Below are 20,839 nucleotides of genomic sequence, written 5' to 3' on the forward strand. Positions count from 1 at the left end.
TTAATATATGACGTTCAAATGTTATATATCTTTATAGAGAATGTAAATATAAAGAGGTATTTGTGTGTGGGGGGGTGTTAAACACCCCTCGTTTTGGCCTTGAGGTCACTTTTTCCTAATTTGTTGTTTTTTCCAGATGTGTTAAACTTCAACTCCCATCATCCCCACGGAGGGAGGGAGGCTCAGCCAATTAGAAAAGAGAGGGTGGGAAATGCCTCCACATAACAGTACAAACAAGTCGGGCTTTCAGCCAATGAGAAGTTAGGAAGGGAGAGGCCTCGGGGATTCGCCTTCAGGAACCTTAGTCCCGCCCCATCGTTCGTCAGTTCAGTTGTTTTTTTCCTCCCCTCGACTTTCCCTGAGCAGTTTCAGAGAAAGTGAAGGCGGGGAAGGAAACGAGCCCTTCTCAACCAATGGGGATGCTCTTTATAGACTGACCTTTATTTCTGTCCAATGCGCGAGCTCCTTTTACAGGCAGGGAATGAGCGGGAGACGGAGGGAGCGAGAGGAGGGGGGCGAAAGGGAGGAGGGCGCTTTCTCCAATCAGAGAGCGCCTCTTATTCGCCCACCGCCGGGTCGGCCAACCAGAGAGCCCGTTGCATGGCGGGGGTTAAGGGAGAGCGGCCATTTTGAGCCGAGCCCGGAACGGAGCCCCTATGGCCGGGCAACGGCGACCCTGTGGCCGGGATTGAGCGCGCCATGGATGTGCGGAGGCTGCGCGTCAGCGAGCTGAAGGAGGAGCTCGGCCGCCGTGGCCTCGACACCCGCGGTCTCAAGGCTGAGCTGGCTGGGAGGTTGCATGCCGCCCTAGAAGCCGAGCAGGCCCGAGGAGCGTCGGGCTCGGGCTCGGACGGAGAGTCGCTCTCCGACGGACACTGTAAGCGAGCCTGGGAGGAGAGAAGGTCGCGGCGAGGAACATGGGCCGGGGAACATGGGTCCCACGAGGCAGGGGACCGCGGGCAGGCCTGTGAGGCGACACGGCTGGCCGGGGAGGATGGGTCTCCGGGTCGGATGTTACAGTCTGTGGGGAGAGACGCTCCTTCGTCGGGGAGGATGGGTCTCCGGGGAGGATGGGTCATACGAGGCGGGCCGTCGTTATGGGGACATGGACCTGTGAGGAGGCGTCTATTGCTGGGGAGGATGGGTGTCGGGGGCGTTAGAGCTGGGGAGGATGGGTCTTCGCCGGGTTGGGGGCGAGGGAATGTGACCTCCCGCTCGTTGGGGAGGATGGATCTCCGGGGAAGCTCCGCCCGGGCAGCATGGGCTTGTGAGGAGACAATCCTAGGTGAGGAGGACGGGTCTTTTGAGGGGGAATGTGATGGCCGGGGAGCATGGTCACTGAGGACGTCGCGATGCTGTGGAGGATGGGTCTCCGGGGAGCATGGGAGCAGCCCATCACTGGGGAACGTAAGCCAGTGAGGAGAGACACAACCCCTCGCTGGGGAGGATGGGTCTGCCAGAAGCATGGGTCGTACGAAGCAGCCCATCACTGAGGAACGTGGGGCAGGGAATGATGGGTCTCTTGGGAGAGATCAGTGCCAGGCCCGAGTGGCCTTCCCTGGGGAGATCCGGGCTGCAAGGTCCACAGAGGAGGTGACCGGGGATCCGGACAGCTGCCGATGACCCAACGCCGCTTTCTCCTTCCCCGGCCCTCCCGCGAAACCCGTGGATGCTTCCACGGAAGAGTCCCAAAAGTGCTTTTTTCCCCTTCCCCCAAAAAAGGCAACTGGACTTAGTTTTTCCTCATCCAAGAACCTTCTTCAGTTGAACTAAAGAATCGAGGAAGCTCCTTGGAGGAGAAGCAAAACCCAGTTGCCATTTGGGGAAAGAAAGAAGGAAGGGTAAGAAAAAGAAAGAAAGAAAGAAAGAAAGAAAGAAAGAAAAAGAAAGAAAGAAAGAAAGAAAGAAAGAAAGAAAGAAAGAAAGAACACCTTTGGAAGAACAAGACTGAGAATCTCCATAGAGACATCCCACTTCGGAGGTTTCTCAGCCCAGGAGCCCTTTGGGCAATCCAAGCTGTACTTTACCAGGACTTTTCTTGACTCCCAAAGTGCCAAGTTTATTTTTTATGGCATCTGGGCATTTGTTTTCCCTGATGCCACCCTTTGTTGCCAGGCGATGCCTGGGATCCTTTTGCCTTAAGGGAAGCTTCAGCACAGCTGCTTCTTGGAAAGGGACCCACAGGATCTCCAGGGAGCATCTAGCATGCCCCTGAAGGTGTAAAGACAGTGCAATTGATACCTACCTAGGATTCCAACAATTTTAGCAATTGATCACCTATTTATTCTGAACTGAATCTCTTGTACCTTGCAAAATTGACCACACATCTCCAACTTAGGTATGTCATATTATCGTGCATTCTTTCCATGCGTCTTTACTGCTGCTGTCCATGTATCTTATGCTATATGCTAACTAAAACATATATATGAACTGGCCGATTGGGTTTGGCTACTCTAGTGAAAAGAAAGGACTATGGATGGCATGATAACAGTGTTCCAATATTTGAGGGGTTGCCACAAGGAAGAGGGGTGTGTGTGGTCAGCCTCTTCTCCAAAGCATCTGAAGGCAGGATGAGAAGCAATGGATGGAAAGTCACCAAGGAGAGAAGCAACCTAGATCTAAGGAGAAATTTCCTGACAGAAGTTTAAGAGGAGAGTGGACAGGTACTTGTCTGAAATGGTGTAGACCAAGGTCTCCTGCTTGAGAAGTGGGTTAGACTAGAAGACCTCCAAGGTTCCTTCTAACTCTATTATTTCTTTGGTTAAAATACAGATATCACAAGACAATATTCCAGCCAATATCAAACAAGGTAGATAAATGCACCAAATCTAAGAGGGCAGCTTTCCACCTGTGATTCACTTTGGGCTTAAAATACAAGGTTTTGTTTTTTTCTTCTACATCAAGCACAATTTTGTGTGTGATGCAGAGGACATGCTGCACCCTCTGGTTTCCTGTGTTGTTCAGCCTTGGCATTCAGCCTTGCCATAACCAAGGAGCAAACCCTCTCCTTAGCAGCACTATTTTCACCCTCCCCTGGGGTGGGAGTCGTATTCAGAGGAAAAACAGCAGCAGAATTAACCTCCTCTCTGGCATTTCAGTCTGCCACACAATACTGTACAAGCTGGTTTTCAGGATGGGGCATTCTCACACGAAACCCCGCCATTTGCCTTCCCCATCTGCATCTTGAATTGCAGTACTCCGGAAAAAGATTCAGCCACTTAATTGCGCTAACGGTATAACTCTTCCGCAGACGTTCCAGGTAAGGCTGGGTTGGGCTGGCTGGGATTGCCGCTCACTCCATTTAGCCCGACCACTTGCTTACGGTGAAAGAAAAATAGGAACACGGGTTTCTTTCTTTCTTTCTTTTCCAAAGTAGCACGGAACAGTGGCACTAATCTTCCTTTTGATTCCTGTTTTCAAGATGGCATCCGTGACAACACTCGCCAAGACAACCGGCAAGGATATCAGTCTTTTGAGCATTTCAATATTAAACAGGAGAACGAGCTGGGTTACGAGCGGGGATCTGTAAGCCAAGATCGATCAGGTAAGTGGTGCGGGGTGTGTGTGTGTGTGTGTGTGAGGGAAGCCTTCGTTATTTTGTTGACCGAAGAGTGGTCGGGTAGGAAGTTTTGAAGTAGCACTGCTGGAATGCCTCAGTTGTTGTTTTTTTGCGTTAAAACAAAAAAAGAGGTAGGAGACATGGATACTTTTTACTGGTGAAGTGTACCAAAATGTAGCACAGGTAGTCCTCGACTTACAACGGTTCCTTTAGTGACAGTTTGACATTACGACAGCGCTTGGGGAAAACCGACTTAACGACTGTTTTTTCACACTTAGCAATCATTGCAATATCCCCCTGGCCCTGTGATCAAAATTCAGGTGCTTGGCAACTGACCCTTCATGACGGCCTTAAGTCGAGGACTACCTACGTATAAAAGATCTGCATATTGTTCTATGATAAGACTTCTGTTATATTTTTTCCCAACTAAGGGAATCATATTGTTAGTTCATTGTATCATTTTCACTTTGCTGCGTTTTCTATTAAGGGAAATGTAATGGAGTTTTCTTCTGTTTATTGTGGACCTTTATCTTCTCCCTTTTTTTAAAAAAAAAAAACACAGCCAGGTGAGGAGCACATCTTGTTTTCTTTTCGTCTCCGCTTGGGATCGCTGCCCTAATTGAATATTACATTGTTCCCCTTGGAATTCTCTGCCTGAACATCCCTCTCCTTGTTATCTTGATCGTATCTCTGTCTTATTCTAATAATAGAACCCGCTGATCTTAAGAGCAGAAGTGAAGAAAATTAAGGGAGGGGCGATTAAATAGATGCTTTTGGTTCTGGCACATCAACCCGAGGATAATTTCCTCACCAGTTTTTATTGCTGATCATCTCTTCCCTGGTTCTTAACCATTGGCTGGCTCGGGGCCAAGTCATTTGGTAGCGAAATTGAAAGAGAGCTTTCTCTTGTAGTTAGGGCAAGGGTTGCTGGCTTTTTCAGAATAAACAGCAGCGGTTGTTTCCTTTCCGCACGGATTTCCTTCCCTGCTGAAATGTGCATGTTGTGCTTAAAATGCAGAAATGAAGACAGAAGTAAAGGAAGAGGAGGCCGCTCCCAGCCACAACATACCGGCGTCTGGTTACAACGCACCCCCCTCCAACTACAGTTCTTCCATTTCTGGCTATAATGCCTCAGCTTCCTCTTACAATGCGCCCCCCTCTGGGTATAACACCTCAGACTCCTATCAGCCCTGGCAGCAGCAGCAGCAGCAGCAGCAGCAGCAGCCACAGCAAGGCCACAAGAGGACATTTGACGAGTCCAGGGGGCGTGGATATTACGAATATCGCGAGGATAAAAGGTACGTTTAGACGAGGATTTGGGGCACCTTACGTCGTTCATCTAGCTTGTTTTATTTTTTTTCCAAAACTGCTCCGGAAAGGAACTGAGCCCAGAGGTGTCTTTGAGGGAAGGCACCTGGGATTTTGTCACAGGCATTCTGTTCTCTTCATCTATTCCTCCGTCTTGGCAAACGGCGCTTGACTGTAGTAAAGTTGTAAAGATTCTAAGCACGATCGGATGAAAAATTGAGCAGGAAGAGTGGCTGTTTCTTACCTGATCTTTAGCCTTAAGCTTTAAAGTAACATATATATTTGGCTGAAATGAACACTGGTTGTATAACATCTTTGTAAATGCAGATTCTCATCTGATAAAAACTTTTTTGTTAAGGCATACATATATACTGTTGTGTATATGTGTATTACGTGTGTGTGTGTATGACGGAGCCGTGGTGGCTCTGGTTAGAATGCAGCATTGCAGGCTAACTGATTACAGCCTGGAATTTGATCCTGACCAGCTCAAGGTTAACTCAGCCTTCCATCCTTCCGAAGTGGGTTAAATGAGGACCCAGATTGTTGGGGGCAAGAGCCTGACTGTGTAAACCGCTTAGAGAGGGCTGTAAAAGCCCTGTGAAGCGGTATATAAGTCTTAGGTCTGCTGTGCATGTATGTATCTGTCCATCCATCCATCCGTCTATCATAGGAACCTATCTCACCAAAAGAAACCTTCATGGTGTTCCCGAACTACAACACCCAGCATCCCTCCCTTTCAGCCATATTTCCTAGAGATGCTAGGAGTTGTAGTCCAAACTGAAGATTTCCTATCTCTGAATCAACGGGCAGCAGTAATGGGAAGGCCATTTTTGACTTGGATAGGAGCTCCCAAAGTGTTCCCAGTTTAATCAACACGGTAAAGTGGCGGGGAAGGTGGGATTTGTTTCCTGGAATTAGGCCCTGTGTTTCCTCTCTCGGCCTGCCTGGCAGGCTGCGTCTCTTGCAGTTTGCCTCAAATGGGCTCACGGAAGCTCCGTTTGCTGCCTCTCTTCCAGGGGTCGATCTCCTCAGCCGCCTGCAGAAGACGATGAAGACGATTTCGACGAGTCCCTGGTGGCCATCGATACATGTGAGTTACGGAGATTGCGGCATTGTTTTTACATATCTTTATATTTTATATTTACATTTTACTGTAAGCCATCCGGCGTCCCTCTTTGAGGGAGAAGGTCGGTTCAGGAATGTGAACAGTAAATAAAAATTGCGTTGCTCCCTCCCTAGACAGATTTCCTCTCGCCTGAACTTGCTCATTTGCAGTGTCAACACATAGCAGAGTTTCCCCCCTTTGGCTCTGTTCCTGTGTCCTTCAATCATCTCACATCTCTTGAGGTGCAGTAAGATGACAGCAGCTGGCTTAGAGGGATGGTTGGGTCACGATATTTGTAATTCCATGAAAGGGATTGTGGAAGAGTCCTAGATTGTTGGTTTCCTGGAAGAGGAGAAATTGCAGATCTGACTCTATTAAACGGGAAGGCTTAAATTCAGCTTTTTGCAGCTATTTTACTTTGGGTCATGAGTGGGCAAACCCTCCCTCGAATAGGTGGAAGTTGAAATGTTTTTATTCTTTCTGGTGCTAATTCATTGGAGAAGGCAACGATGCTAGGCAGGATTAGTGGAAGAAAAAGGAAGAAGGAAGAAGAAGAAGGAGGAGGAGGAGGTGGTTGAACATCCAGCAACTGAAAGAAGCTGTGATTGACAGGGTGGCATAGAGAGCACTTGCATATAAAGCCACCAAGAGTCAGATACAACTGAATGGTTAAAACAACAACATTCTTGTAGTTGTAGATTTTTAGGGTTGGTCGAAAAGGGATTTAAATGGTGAAGTAAATGTCTTAGCTATTGGGAGAGTTGTAAGGCATTGATTTCTTTCTTAAAAACTACAAGCCCCCTAAGTGGATTTGTTTAATAGTCATGAGTCATGAAACATCTTAGTCTCATACTAAGCCAGCCTATTTTGGCAAGAAAATTATTGAATAGAGGCGTGATTTGGGATTTTTTTTAGCTTGCAAAGCAGAAGTGATTTTTTTCAGTGAGAATTCTCCATTAACCATTCCATTTCAGTCCTGGCTCCTTTAATGCAGCCATTTACTGCAGTGATTTTGATACGAGAAATGAGGAGTTAGCTAATTCTTCTTGCATATTAAACTAGCTTAACATCAGGATAGTTATTTTCCCTCAAAGAAAGCCTCATTTTTTTTATTATGTTGCTGTGATCTGTACTGGATTTTAGCCCATGGGTGCCTCTGCCACCCATCTCCTTTGGTTTTTATTAACGATGATGTTCGCTTTGCTCTTCAGATAATTGTGATCTCCATTTCAAAGTTGCCCGCGATCGATATAGTGGATACCCTCTGACCATCGAAGGATTTGCTTTCCTCTGGTCAGGCGCACGAGCGACATACGGGGTGCGGCGTGGAAGGGTGTGCTACGAGATGAAGGTGAGGGAACATCCATCCTCACTGCAGAAATGCAGAGGAGATTATATGAATATTAACCTGGCATACTTGTGAGCTGAGGAGTCCACTGGTATCTGGGGTCAGAGGACAGAGGAAGGTTATGGGGAAGCTGTGGCAGTTGCATAAGTTATTCCTTAATTCTTGGTATTTTCTGTGAGGACTAAACTAGTTATATCCTGAGGCTTCACTTCTGCGCAGGGGCAGTTAAAATCCCCACTACTTGGAATTCAGCCTGTGTTCCAATGTTTTGCTCATTCACAGGAAATTTGCTTGTAATTCCACACTCCCTACCTACCTGAACCAACAATTGTGACTCAGTTTCTCATAACAACAAACAGGGATAGCCCTTTTCCTCTTTATTGCTTTTATTTTATTATTGTAATGTTAGCAATTGCATTACGCCGAGCAAAGGTTATCTCTTACATTTATTCGCTGATGATATGATTATAATCCTTGCTAATGAAAATCATAGCCCATTAAATTAAAAAAAAAGAATTCACTTGAGGTTTTGGCTTAACAGCCAGGTTTTTACAAAATCTAGAATGGCTTGAATTCAATATTCTGCCGTATAAAAAAATTATATCCAGTATTTTAGAAATACTTCATAAAATCGTTAAATCTGTAGGAATTAATGAAGAAGGCAATAATTGTTCTTGAATAATTTATTTAATCAGCTCTTGTTCTTGTAATAAATGTTGTCTGTCTTGTAATAAACAATGCTTTCTTTTTGTTTTCAGATCAATGAAGAGATCTCCGTCAAACACCTTCCTCCCACTGAACCAGATCCTCACGTAGTGCGTATTGGCTGGTCACTGGATTCATGTAGCACTCAGTTAGGTGAGTAGTTTTAATTGCTGGATATAGGGAGGGCTCAGGGTACGTTTCATTTATTTATTTTACATTCTACCTGTATTATTTATATAAACAACTCAAGGTGGCAAACATATCTAATATGCCTTTTTTCCCCCCCGTTTGCTGTTTAAACCCTGTTTATGAGATCAGTTGGGCTGAGAGGCAATGATTGGCTCATAGTTTCCCAGCCAGCTTTCATGCCTAAACCAGGACTAAAATTCACAGTCTCCTGGTGATTGTCCCAGAGTCACCTAGCTGGCTTTCATGCCTAAGGTGGGACTAGAACTCATTTGTCTCCTGGTGATTTACCCCAAGTCACCCAGCTAGCTTTCATGCTATGCTGGGCTATCTTTACTCTTAAGTATCTTTACTTTATGCAGGAGCTTTTGAACTAGGCAATTTCCCTGCTTAAATAAAATCACACTGGAGATATTAAAGGGGTCTCTGCCCTACTAATGCCACCTGGCCTCCCATGGTATGGCTGCTCAGATCTCTGTGTAATTATCACTCTTGTTAGGCGAAGAGGCTTTCTCGTATGGCTACGGAGGCACCGCGAAGAAATCTACTAATTGCAAGTTTGAAAATTACGGTGAGACCTTTTCCGAGAACGACGTCATCACTTGTCTTGTGGTGAGTGCAGCCTGTGCTGTTCCAGAAGCTTACCCCTCTAAGGTGCCACGGTGGCTCAGTGGTTAAGACGCTGGGCTTGTCCCCTGGAAAGCCGGCAGCCCCAGGTTCGAGACCTGAGTGCTGCTGTGTGACGGGGTGAGCTCCCGCTCCTCGGCCCAGCTCCTGCCTACCTAGCAGTTCGCAAGAACACAAATGCGAGAAGATAAATAGGTGCCATTTCGGTGGGAAGGTAACAGTGCTCTGAATTTCGCTGCATGCTCTGTGCTGCAGCACGATGTCATGGCTGCAGAAAGCTCTCCAATAGAGGAGATGAGCAACACCACCGAAAGTTGGCTGCGGCTAGTGCAGGAGTCAGCCACCTGTGGCTCTGGAGCCGCATGTGGCTCTTTCATCCCTCTGCTGCGGCTCCCTGTTGCCAGTCATCTCCACAATGGATAGGGCTTTCAGTTAGGACAGGTAGAGGGAAAAGGACACCGTGCTGGAGGAGACTCTATGGTGGGGGAACTGCCATAGAGTCTGGTCGGCTCCAGAATTGAATGGGGAGCTTCCGGTTAGGATCTTTGTGGCTCTTTGAGTGTTTAAGGTTGCTGACCCCTGGGCTAGTGTAGCAAAACCCACGGGGTCTCCTTTACCTTCCCTTCTCCAGAAGCTTCCGCCAGCCTCCCATTTCCTGCTTCTAGATTGATTGACCCTTCCTTCCTTCCTTCCTCCCTTCCTTCCTCCCTTCCTTCCTTCCTTCCTTCCTTCCTCCCTTCCTCCCTTCCTTCCTTCCTTCTCAGGACTTCGAGTGCGGTGATGACGTCGAAATGTCCTTCATGAAAAACGGGAAGTGGCTAGGGATGGCCTATCGACTACGGAAGGAGAATTTGGGAGGGCAGGCCCTCTTCCCTCATGTCCTGGCGAAGAACTGCGCCATCGAGTTCAACTTTGGCCAAAGGGAAGATACCTTCTTTCCGGTTCCACCGGGATTCACCTTCATACAGCACCTCCCGCTGTCCGAGCGAGTTCGGGGCACAATTGGACCAAAGAGCAAAAGGGAATGTGAAGTAGGTGCCTTCCCCCCCCACCCCCCCACCCCCACCTCCCACCCCCCAAAATGTGAATCCAGCCATGGCAGACTCTGGAGTTCAATTGCCAGGTCCTTTGCCTATTCATGATTGACTGGACCAGGACTCAGAGAAGAGCAGTTCCCCCCCAGTCCCCCCCTTGAAATAGTATTGTATCGACTGGGTTTAAAACTATGTCTTAAACCAGGGGTCGCTAACCTTTTGGACCTCAGGGACCACCAAACTCATAATTTTAAATCCCGCGGACCAGAGACCCTGGGAAAATCCCCCAAAAGAGTCTGCAGGAAAATTTCGCCACCCCATTTTCCTATCAATTGATCGTTCTTTATTTGGGATCTCAGGATACCGTCTCCAGCTCCGTTCTCAGGGGGAGAGGGGAGGGAGAGACTTTTGGCTTCATGCAAGGAAAGTAGCACAAGCAGCAAAAGTCTTTCTTTCTCTCTCCCAAACTCCACCAGAAATGAGTCTTTGTGTGGCTGGTTGTGTCGGCGCAGCCTCTTGGAACAGGATGCCTTGCACGGTCCCAAAGATTCATTTCTGGCGGAGTTTTCGGGGAGAGAAAGAAAGACTTTGGCTGCTTTCCTTGCATGCAGCCAAAAGCAGAAGAAGAAAGAAGCCGAAAGAAGCAGCCCGGTGGCCAGGCCAGGCGAGTGGGGCGAGTCCTTCCCTTCTGCCCTTTCCCCCCCTCCCCTCACTACCTCGTGTTGTTCGCGATGCAAACCTTGTGTTCTTGCACAGCCTGGATTAATTGCTTTGGGGGTGACATTTCTCTGAGGACCACCAAAATTTTCTCACGGACCACCAGTAGTCCCCGGCCCACTGGATGGCGACCGCTGTCTTAAACTGCTTACCCAAAAAATTCAGAAGTGAACGCTCAGTCTCCCAATTTGTCAGCAGTGAAAAGGGCCAATCAGAGATTCACAGACTCAAACACAGCCACTAAGATGGTGATCGCTGATTGGATGTTAGACCGATAAAGCTACACAGGTAGTCCTTGACTTTGGACCACAATTTTGAGCCCAGAAATTTCTGCTGCTAAACAGCTGTTATTTTGCTCCGTATTACAACTTTTCTTGCCGCGGTTATGAAGGGAATCCCTGACGTCATTAAGTCAATCACCCGGTCGTTAAGCAAATCCGGCTTCCCCGTTGGTTTTGCTGGTCAAAAAGTGCGAAAGGGGATCGCGTGACCCCGTCCTAAACAGGAGTCCATTGTCAGAGAGTCTGAATTTTTGAATCACGTGACCGTGGGGATGGCACAACGGTCGTAAGTGTGAAAAACAGCCATTCGTAACTTTGAACAGTCACTAAACAAACTATTGTAAGTTGACGACTCCCCGTATCTCTTAAAAGAAAATATAAAGGTTAAAATGTTGGGGTTATTTTTTAATGCCTCCGAGGCTAGGAGATGCCTATAATTTCACATTTCTGTGTCTGGAATGGATTGTCCTCAGACAATCAATAGAGGAAAATTGCTATTATTTTCCTCACTGGATTTGTAAAAGAGAGGGTTTGTTTGGGGAAACTGGTTTGGGGGTTGCGCTACTGGCTTGAAGCCGATGTTAAAGCCACGCCCTGTGTTTCAGATCTTGATGATGGTGGGGTTGCCTGCCGCTGGGAAGACTACGTGGGCCATTAAGCATGCCGCAGCCAATCCAGCCAAGAAGTATAATATTTTGGGAACAAACGCCATTATGGACAAAATGAGGGTAAGCTTTGGAGGCTGGTTTCGCCTGTCGGCTTCCTCATTTGTGGTGGGCCCCTGCCACTTCCTTGCCTGTCAAACTTAGAACAGCTCACTGTCTTTTTCAAAATGATTTTACTGGCCGGTCCCTTGCAGAAAAGACTTTCTTTTGTAGCCGGTGGATTTTCTGATAAAGGTATTTGTGGATTTTATTCCACTCATCATTGCCAACTTTAGGGGGTCGGTACTCAATTCCGTTTCAAGACCATTGAGCTAACTCTGAAGACATTTCCGCAGTCACGTGGCCAGCGTGACATCACGGAGCATTGTTACCTTCCCACCAAAGTGGTACCTATTAATCTACTCGCATTTGCACGTTTTTGACCTGCTTGATTGGCAGGAGTCAGTGCGAGGGCGGGAGCTTGCTCAGGTCCGTGCCATCCCAAATTATCTTTCTAGAATAATGGAAAATTCCCAGTTCTCCAGATTGTTCCATTTACATTCCTCTGTGTGTGTGTGTGTGTGTGTGTGTGAGAGAGAGAGAGGGAGAGAGAGAGAGAGAATTATAGATTAGCCTTTTTCCTCCTCTTTTTAATCACCAGGCCTGTTTATACAACAGTGCTCAAAGTCTGGGTCACGACTAGCTTTTCAAGTTGCCACCCTCCAAGTGGGTGGATGGATTGCAGTTCCCAGAATTTCTGGCCAGCCCTTAATTAATTGGGACCCCAGGAGGCTGCAATCCCAAAATATCTGCAAAGTGGCAGATTGGAGAAGACTGCAGTGTCCTACTTGAGAACTGACTGCGAAGTCGCTGCCTTGCAGGGATTCTGATACAAGAAGCTCCCACTTTCAAGCTTTATTGGAGGATACAGAATAACAGAGTGGGAAAGGATCCTGGAGGTCTTCTAGTCCAGCCACCTGCTCAAGCAGGAGTCCCTATATCAGGGGTGTCCAACCTTGGAAACTTTTAAGGCTTTTAGGACTTCAACTCCCAGAATTCCCCAGCCAGCCGTGTTTTAAAGTTGCCAGGGTTGGACCATATACTTCTAGAAAAGTCATATTATTCTCTGGTAGTCAAATATTTGAAAGCATCTTTTCCAATTAACATGTTTTATTAAAAGGCATCAGCCTCCACGAGCTTTAGAGGAGGCCTCTTAATTTGCTAGTTGGAAAAGGTGCTGTCAAACTCATTTATCCGCATAAATCGGGTGGGCAACTATGGCCCTTTTATGAATTATGGACTTCCAACTCCCAGAATTCCTGAGCAAGCCATGCTAGCTCAGGAATTTTGGGAGTTGAAGTCCACAAGTCATCAAGGGCCCATAGTTGCCCACCTCTGGCATAAATCAATGTTGCTAAATAACAACTTAATCTGCAAAAAAAAAAAAAAAGTTGAAAAATCAGGTCTTGGGAAACCTGGCGCCTCAACTTACGACCACAATGACCTACAGCTGTAATTCCAGGCTCAATTACAGCAGTAAGTCAAGGTCTACCTGTATATTATTCTGATAGCCTCCTTTCATAACTCCTGTGTGAATCGCCCTGGGACCCCACACCCCCTTTCAGACCCAATGCCAGAAGCAAGACCTTCTTCAGGACAGCTATAGGGGACGCTCTTGCATCTCCCCCCCCCCCACCACAAGCTGTCCTCACCGCCCTGCTTTTTCTCAGGTAATGGGACTCCGACGGCAGCGCAATTACGCCGGCCGCTGGGACGTTCTCATCCAGCAAGCGACACAGTGCCTGAACCGCCTAATCCAGATTGCAGCCCGGAAAAAGCGGAATTACATCCTGGATCAGGTATGAGACACCCCCCCCCTCTGACTTCACGGGGACAGCTGGGAGGGGTCTGTGGCCAGATGTGTAGTAAGCTGTGCCAGCCAGAGTGGGTGGAAATGTGCCCTGCCCACCTCATTTTTATTTAATTATTATTTTTCATTATTATTATTATTATTATTTTATTCGTTAAATTTATATAGCCGCTCAACCCACCCATAGATGACTCCCGTTGTGCAACCTTTAATTCTAGAATCAAAGCAAACCAGTAATCCTGGCTTTTCAAATTCTAGATAAGGCCTAATCAAGCCAGCTTTTTTTCGGCTTCTTGAGCCTAATAAATCTTTCTGAAGGCGAGTGCCTTTCAAACACGATGCCTTAAGATCAGGATCGTCCAACCTTGGCAATTTTGAAGACCCGTAGACAGACACATGCTGCCTCCAGGGAATTCTGGGACTTCAAGTCCACAAGTCTCAGAAGTTGTCGAGTTTGGCTCTCCCCTCCCCCATGCAATTCAGAATTGCAGCCTCCCTGCCTCTTTCCTCCACTCAGAAGCCCAGAGGTGGTCTTTTAAGACAGCAGCCTCTTTTTAAACCTCCTCGTTAACTGTAGTGCTTGGATGGCTCTAACACGCAAACAGGGCGTTTAAATGAATGCGCTCTGGATGCCCCGTTGCTTCATTTCCCCCCTCCTAAGGCAAAGTGCACTTTTCTCTGAGCCAAAGCCATTGCTGCCCTCTTAACCTAGCCTTCTGGGGGCTGGGGGGGGATTTCATTTGAATTGCAATGAGGTTATTAATGTCACGTCTTGCTGTTTTTCATCTTTTAAAAAACGAGAGGATCTCTTCAAGGGTTGCTTCGTTGTCAGGGAGGACTCTCATCCATTTCTCTATCCATGGGGAGGGAGGAATGGGGGCAGGGAACCAGAATTTCTCTCTTGGAAATCCTTGTTCCATTGGGAGCCTTAAAGAGCTAAATAACCAGGTCTTTGATTTACCTACTTACTTATTTTTAAAAAACCACCTTCTTTATTATCGTTGCTAGACAAATGTTTATGGATCAGCCCAGAGGCGAAAAATGCGTCCTTTTGAAGGTTTTCAACGCAAAGCTATCGTAATTTGTCCCACGGACGACGATTTAAAAGACCGGACAATAAAGCGCACGGATGAAGAGGGGAAGGACGTGCCGGATCACGCAGTGTTAGAAATGAAAGGTAGGAAAAAATTATTTAAAAAAATATTTGAATGTGCAAGAATGAATGGATGACACTAGAAATTAAAGAAAAAGAATATTACATGGTATGGAGTATGCTTTATCAATGGATAGGGAATAGAACAACCTAAAAAAAATTTGATCTATTTATACCGCAATTAGAGAAATTTAAGCAAAGGTATATAATGGGCGATATTATTATATATATGGGAACATTGATGTATTGTTAGATTTGATAAGAATATCATTTAAATTATTTAAATAATAATGTTTAAATAATTGAAATATGTATCCAGGTTGACACATGATTGAAATGGAATGATTTGTTGTATATAAAAGACAAAAAAAAGATATTTAAAAAGAAAGAAATGAAAGGTAGGTTGTTGAAAGAGGAAAGCCAAACCTCGCGTTCATGGCAGGTATGAAAAGGAGAAAATCCAACCTGACTGCGCTGGTGTGTAGTTCAAGGACTTTAAAAGGATGTTTTTAGATCTCTCTTTTTTTTTCTCCTCTTCCCTCTGCAATTTCTTAAGCTCCCACCCACTCCCATACCTGCGATGCTTTACGTCTGCAGTTGTCTTGGTTTATTTTTATTTTATTTATTTCTTTGAATCCCGCCTTTGTTATTTTTATAAACAAGGCAACAAACATATCCAATGCACCTTCCTCCTCTTGTTTTCCCCATAACAACCACCCTGTGAGGTGAGAGAGGGGGACTGGCCCAAAGTTCACGCAGCCACTAAGGTGGGACTAGAATTCAGCATCTCCTGTTGATTGGTCCAAAGCCACCTAGCTGGCTTTCATGTCTAAGGCGGGATTAGAACTCACCATCTCCTGGTGATTGGCCCAGAGTGACCCAGCCAACTTTCATGGCTAAGGCAGGTCTAGAACTCACCACCTTTTGGTGATTGGCCCAGACCTACTCAGCTGGCTTTCATGGCTAAGGCGGGACTACAACTCAGTGTCTCCTGGTGATTGTCCGAAAGTCACCCAGCCGGCTTTCTACCCTGACGCCTTAACCTCTTTTAAAAGTTTGAAAGCCTCAACTGACTGCTGGGAAGCTGTAGCAGCAGCCTTCTCTAGGGGGAAGAAACCCCAGAACAGGAAAAAATGCGGTCAGCTTAAACAAATCACGTGGACATTAAGTGAGTCCAGCCTTCTCCGTTGGCTTCAGTTTGTTTGTTTGTTTTTGTAAGCCAGCTTGGAAAGTCACAACCAGCAATTCAATAAAGTCCTAAGTACCTGCCGGTTGCTAAGCATCTGGATGTTGATTGATGTGACAGTGGGGATACTGCTGAGCTGGACATAAAAGTCACTTTAAGTCACTGTTTTGAACGCCGTTGTAACTTTGGACAGTTGCTAAATGAATGGACGTAAGTCGAGAACTGTTTATAAAGCCTTCTGCTTGAAACCAGGATAAATTTCCCTACTTGTCGATGGGCACAAAGAAAGGGACCTCCCTCTCTTCTCCCTGCTTGTGGCTTTAAGCCATGTCCTTCTGTTCTCTCCCCACCACCCACGCTGTTCCCAAATCCCTGGAGCTCCACCCCACTTAGTCCCGCCCCCTGTGACTTAGCCTGTCCCCCATCCCACCTCGGTTCACACGGACTGACGTGCGTCTTGGGTTTCCTTTCCCGGCAGCCAACTTTACCCTGCCAGAAGCCGGCGATTTCCTCGACTCGGTGGTTTACATTGAGTTGCAGCGGGACGAGGCCGAGAAGCTGGTGAGGCAGTACAACGATGAAGGCAAGAAAGCCGGCCCGCCCCGCGAAAAGCGGTTTGACAGCTGGGGCGGCGGCGGCAGTTTCCGTGGCCGAGGGGGCGGCGGAGGGTTTCAGCGCTTTGACAATCGAGGCCCTTCAGTGGGCAGTCGGGGCGGCTTCCAGAACCGAGGAGGTGGTGGCGGAGGAGGAGGAGGAGGAGGAGGCGGCTACAGAGGCAGCAGTGGAAGTGGCGGTGGAATCGGCGTTGGCAGCGGTGGTGCAAGTGGAGGTAAGGCTGCCCTAATGAGTTCGGTGAGACGAGAAGGTTGGTTGCCTCAATTCTACGTCCTTGACTTACGACTGGTCACTCGGCAACCGTTGGATGTTCCATATGTTCTGTTTCAAAGTTCTGATGGCCTCCCCATCCACATATTTCAATTAAGCTTGACTAGAACTCACCATCTCCTGGTGATTGACCCAAAGGGACCCAGTGGCTTTCATGCTAAGGCAGAACTAGAACACACCGTCTCTTGGTGATTGGCCCAAAGTCACCCAGTGGCTTCCATGCCTAAGGCGGGACTAGAACTCACCGTCTCCTGGTGATTGGCCAGAATCACCCAGACGTCTTTCATGCCTAAGGCGGGACTAGAACTCACCGTCTCCTGGTGATTGGCCAGAATCACCCAGACGTCTTCCATGCCTAAGGCGGGACTAGAACTCACCGTCTCCTGGTGATTGGCCAGAATCACCCAGACGTTTTTCATGCCTAAGGCGGGGCTAGAACTCACCGTCTCCTGCTTTCTAGCCCTGCCCCTTCGCCACTCGACCAAACCGGCTCTTTAGCGGAAGCTCATAACTCTTGACTTTCCCATTCAGGCTTCAGCCGAGGCAGCTACAACCAAAGCCGTTGGGGGAGCGGAAACCGAGACAACAATAACAACACCCGAGGCAGCTACAACCAGAACAACCAGCAGCAGAGCAGCTACAGCCCGGCACGTGACCAGAATCCTTACAAGAGCAGTAGCATGGCTCCTGCCCCTCCTCCAGCCCTGGGCCCTGCCACCAACCCCCCTCCGGGGTCGTACAATCAAGGACCACAGGTAAATGGGGGGCGGGGGGGGCGGGGGGCACCCAGGGTTTGACTCGAGATTTTGTTTGGGGAAATGCCGAGATCCTTTCAGACGGGCTAATGGAGGGATGAATCGGGGCAGCTGAGAAAGGATCCGGTGGAATGGCTTGGTGGTTATACAGAAAGTTGAGGGATAGCCAGACAGATGGGCATGAAATTTGACATCCTTGATACCTATTTAAAGGCCCGGTGCTCCATTAGCCTTTGCCATGTCGATAGCTTACAAATTCATTTATACCCCGCCTTTATTATTTTTACAAACTACTCAAGGCTGGGAATGTATCCAACACGCCTTCCTCCTATTTTTCCCACAACAACCACCCTGTTGAGGTGGGCTGAGACAGAGTAGCTGGCCCTAAGTCACTGTCTGGCTTTCATGCCTAAGGCAGGACTAGAACTCTCCGTCTCCTGGTGATTGGCTCAAAGTCACCCAGCTGGCTTTCATGCCTAAGGCAGGATTAGAACTCGCCGTCTCTCGCTTTCCAGCCTGGTGCCTTAACCACCAGACCAAAATGCAGCTTTTTTTACATGTTCCCTTGGGGCAAAAAAAGGGGTGTCAACCCTTACAAGCCAGATATGCTTCAGCTCGCAGCATTTCAGAGACCGACTAAGTGGGATTTAGAGAGCCTGTGTCTCAGCTTAGAGAACCATCTCTGACTTTGTCGTCCACAGCAAAGTTACAGCCAGCCCTACAGCCCCCCTTCCAGCTACAGCCAAGGGGGCTACACTGCTCCCAGCTACAACTACGGGAGTTACGGCAGTTACAGCCAAAGTTACACCCAGCCTCCTCCGCCGCCAGCCCCAACCCCACCAGCCTACAGTCAGCCCAACTACAACCAGTACCAACAGGTAAGTGTGGAAAAGCAAGGCTGCCCTTGTGCATTAAAAGGACACTGGGGGACAGACAGACAGACACACACACACACACACACACACACATTAAGGACCAGGACCCCGGAGTCATGTGGTCGCCATGTGTGATCTTAGCTGGCTACCGAGAAGCAGACTTCACAGAACTATCCAGTTAACAACTGCAGTGATTTGCTTAGTAGCCATGCCCCGAAAGGGCTGTGACTCACTTAGCCACAGAAATTCTTAATCCCAGTTTTGGCTGTAAGTCAAGGATTACTTGCAATGGGTTACAAAACTCAAGCGGTGATCCCGTCCTCCTCCAGATCGATAGTTTAATGCAGTGATATCCAACCTTGGCAACTTTTAACGCTTGTGGACTTCAACTCCCAGGATCGCCCCAGCCAGCTGTGCATGGGAATTCTGGGAGTTGAAGTTCTACAAGCCTTAAAAGTTGCCACGGTTGAACAGCCCTGGCTTAATACATTGCACCAGCACAGCTCCTGACGGTCCTTCGCCTTTAACAAGGACAGCTAATATATATGTGGGTACATGCATCATTTTGCATTTCTTCATTTTGTCATGGTTTGTGTAGTGTATATTGGAGATGGAGACGCTTTGAGACCTGCACGAAACAAAATTTCATTTTAATGTGCGCCGAATGTGTCCATTCAAAGTGACAATTAAGTTATTCTAAGTCTGAGTTTTTGTGAAGAGGGACTTTAGAAGGTTAGGAAACAAACCTGACATAATACCAGCTAAGCCAGCAAATGGAAATGGAAAGTTTTTTTGGGGGGTGGGTGGGTGGGTGGGAGAGAATATTACCTGTCCACTGATCCATTTTCTCCTTTTTCCCCACAGTACACCCAACAATGGAACCAATACTATCAGAACCAGAGTCAGTGGCCTCCGTACTACGGCAACTACGACTACGGGAGCTACACGGGCACCTCGCAGGGCAGCTCAAGCACACAGTGATAGCTCGGGGAAGGTGTCGTTTCCCCCAACCCCTCACCCCCACCCCCACCCCCCCCCAGGGAAAAGGAACAGCACGTTCTTAACAGTGGCGGGCATTCCTGAATCTTGAGAGAGAGCCGGAAAAGGGGAAGTTGGGTGTCTCCGCCCAGTTTCCCTCTCTAGAGTTCTTGAGAAAGGTTGCGTTTTTACTTGTACAGCTAGGCATGTTATGTCCTTTCTGCCATCCTTCATGAGGGAAAGTTACATGGTTCCTTGTCTCTCCTTGTTGAAGATCATTTTAGCTTCCCCTCAAAACCCCCCCTCCTTTTTTTTCCCCTCTTCTTTTAAGATTTGTTTTATTCCGTAAGAAGCTAGGGTCTTCAGCGTCATAAAAATGTACTCCTCTTTTTTTTGTTTTTTTTTTTTTAGGCCAGGACCCACCCAGATATATATAAACTTCCTGCAGTAGTTGCGGGGCAGCATCGGAAGGGGCTCCCGTAGGATGTTCCTCCCTTCTCTCCAGGGGTGTCCGCAGGGGATGGTCCAGTCAAGTGGTCACAATGCACGTTAGGATTTGGGTCATGTTGCGGCCACTCTGTTTGTGGACCGCCTCCTGCAGACCCCCCACCCCCCACCCCAAATTCTCTCCACCCCGCCTCCACCCAATCTGCTAGTGACCATAAATTCCACACCTTTTGGAAACTTCTCGCAGTTTGGTGTCACCTGTCTTTGAGGTGTTTTTATCTATCTATCTTTTTTTTTTTTTTGCAAATAACCATTAAAACCGGAGGGGAGGAAAAATGGCTATCTTAACAGTAATTATGATTTTTTTTAAAAAAAAATAAATATTTTTTTTCTGTAACTTTTTACTGTGGGTCAATAGCTGTTAATATTTTCATCAAGATAACAATTCTGTTAGTTCAGTACAGGAGAGGATTTTAAAAAAAAAACGGGGAGAGAATCATCTTAAATGTGTAACTTTTTATACGACGTTTCAGTTTCTGTAACTCTGAACCTGCTTTGTGTTGAGTTGAATTGTAACAGCTTTTTGTATTTGGAGAAAAAGAATGAATATTGAACTTTAAACTGTCTGCGTGTTTCTGTCTCTACCCTGCAGCATTTAAAAATCGTTGAGGCTGTTCTTCAGTCGCTAAGTTGTCTCTTAATCTTTGCAACACTGTGGACCAGCCCCCCCCGGTCTCCCGAAGTTTTCCAAATTCATGCTCATTGAATTGCATTGATGACACTGTGTAAACATCTCATCCTCTGCTGTCCCCGTCTCCTCTTGCCTTCTGCCTTTTCCAGCATCAGGATCTGTGCCAATGAGTCCTGGCAGCCAAAGTATTTCAGCTTCACTGTCTGTCCTTCCAAAGAAAGAATTAAAAAAGCAGCTTGGCGCTGGCTGGGGAATTCTGGGAGGTGAAAGTCCACCGGTCTTAAATGTCTATATGGAGGTTGTCCCAAAGGTGCTTTTTTCAGGAGGCAATTGGACTTTCTTGTTTTTTTTTTTCTTTTGAAGACGTTTCGCTTCGCATCCAAGAAGAGAAGGATGAGAAGTGAAACGTCTTCAAGAAAAAAGAAAAAAACCCCAGACAATTCAGTTGCCTCCTGAAAAAAGCACCTTTGGGACACCCATGATTT

The 20,839-nt window shown here is 47.3% G+C and overlaps 1 protein-coding gene across 1 annotated transcript; it reads left to right on the plus strand.

Moving 5' to 3' along the window:
* Nucleotides 1–483: 483 nt before the first annotated feature.
* On the plus strand, nucleotides 484–20,284 carry HNRNPUL1 (heterogeneous nuclear ribonucleoprotein U like 1). Its single transcript, XM_026715331.2, has 15 exons — nucleotides 484–877; nucleotides 3,422–3,544; nucleotides 4,578–4,857; nucleotides 5,884–5,957; nucleotides 7,184–7,323; nucleotides 8,079–8,178; nucleotides 8,711–8,823; nucleotides 9,603–9,869; nucleotides 11,476–11,598; nucleotides 13,245–13,373; nucleotides 14,393–14,561; nucleotides 16,202–16,552; nucleotides 17,140–17,363; nucleotides 18,065–18,241; nucleotides 19,103–20,284. The coding sequence occupies exons 1-15, from the start codon at nucleotides 700–702 to the stop codon at nucleotides 19,217–19,219; spliced, it is 2,565 nt and encodes an 854-aa protein (XP_026571116.2). The 5' UTR covers nucleotides 484–699; the 3' UTR covers nucleotides 19,220–20,284.
* The last annotated feature ends 555 nt before the right edge of the window (nucleotides 20,285–20,839 follow it).

This window comes from Pseudonaja textilis, chromosome 10 (assembly GCF_049901715.1).
Source record: "Pseudonaja textilis isolate UNSWEBS1 chromosome 10, rPseTex1.2, whole genome shotgun sequence".
NCBI lineage: Eukaryota > Metazoa > Chordata > Lepidosauria > Squamata > Elapidae > Pseudonaja > Pseudonaja textilis.

What these genes read in the sequence shown, in the direction of transcription:
- HNRNPUL1 (XM_026715331.2), top strand. Translation starts at nt 700, where the DNA reads ATGGATGTGCGGAGGCTGCGCGTCAGCGAGCTGAAGGAGGAGCTCGGC. An exon ending in CCTGGTGGCCATCGATACAT is followed by an intron (nt 5,958 to 7,183) that starts GTGAGTTACGGA and finishes TTTGCTCTTCAG; the next exon opens with ATAATTGTGATCTCCATTTC. An exon ending in GGAATTACATCCTGGATCAG is followed by an intron (nt 13,374 to 14,392) that starts GTATGAGACACC and finishes TATCGTTGCTAG; the next exon opens with ACAAATGTTTATGGATCAGC.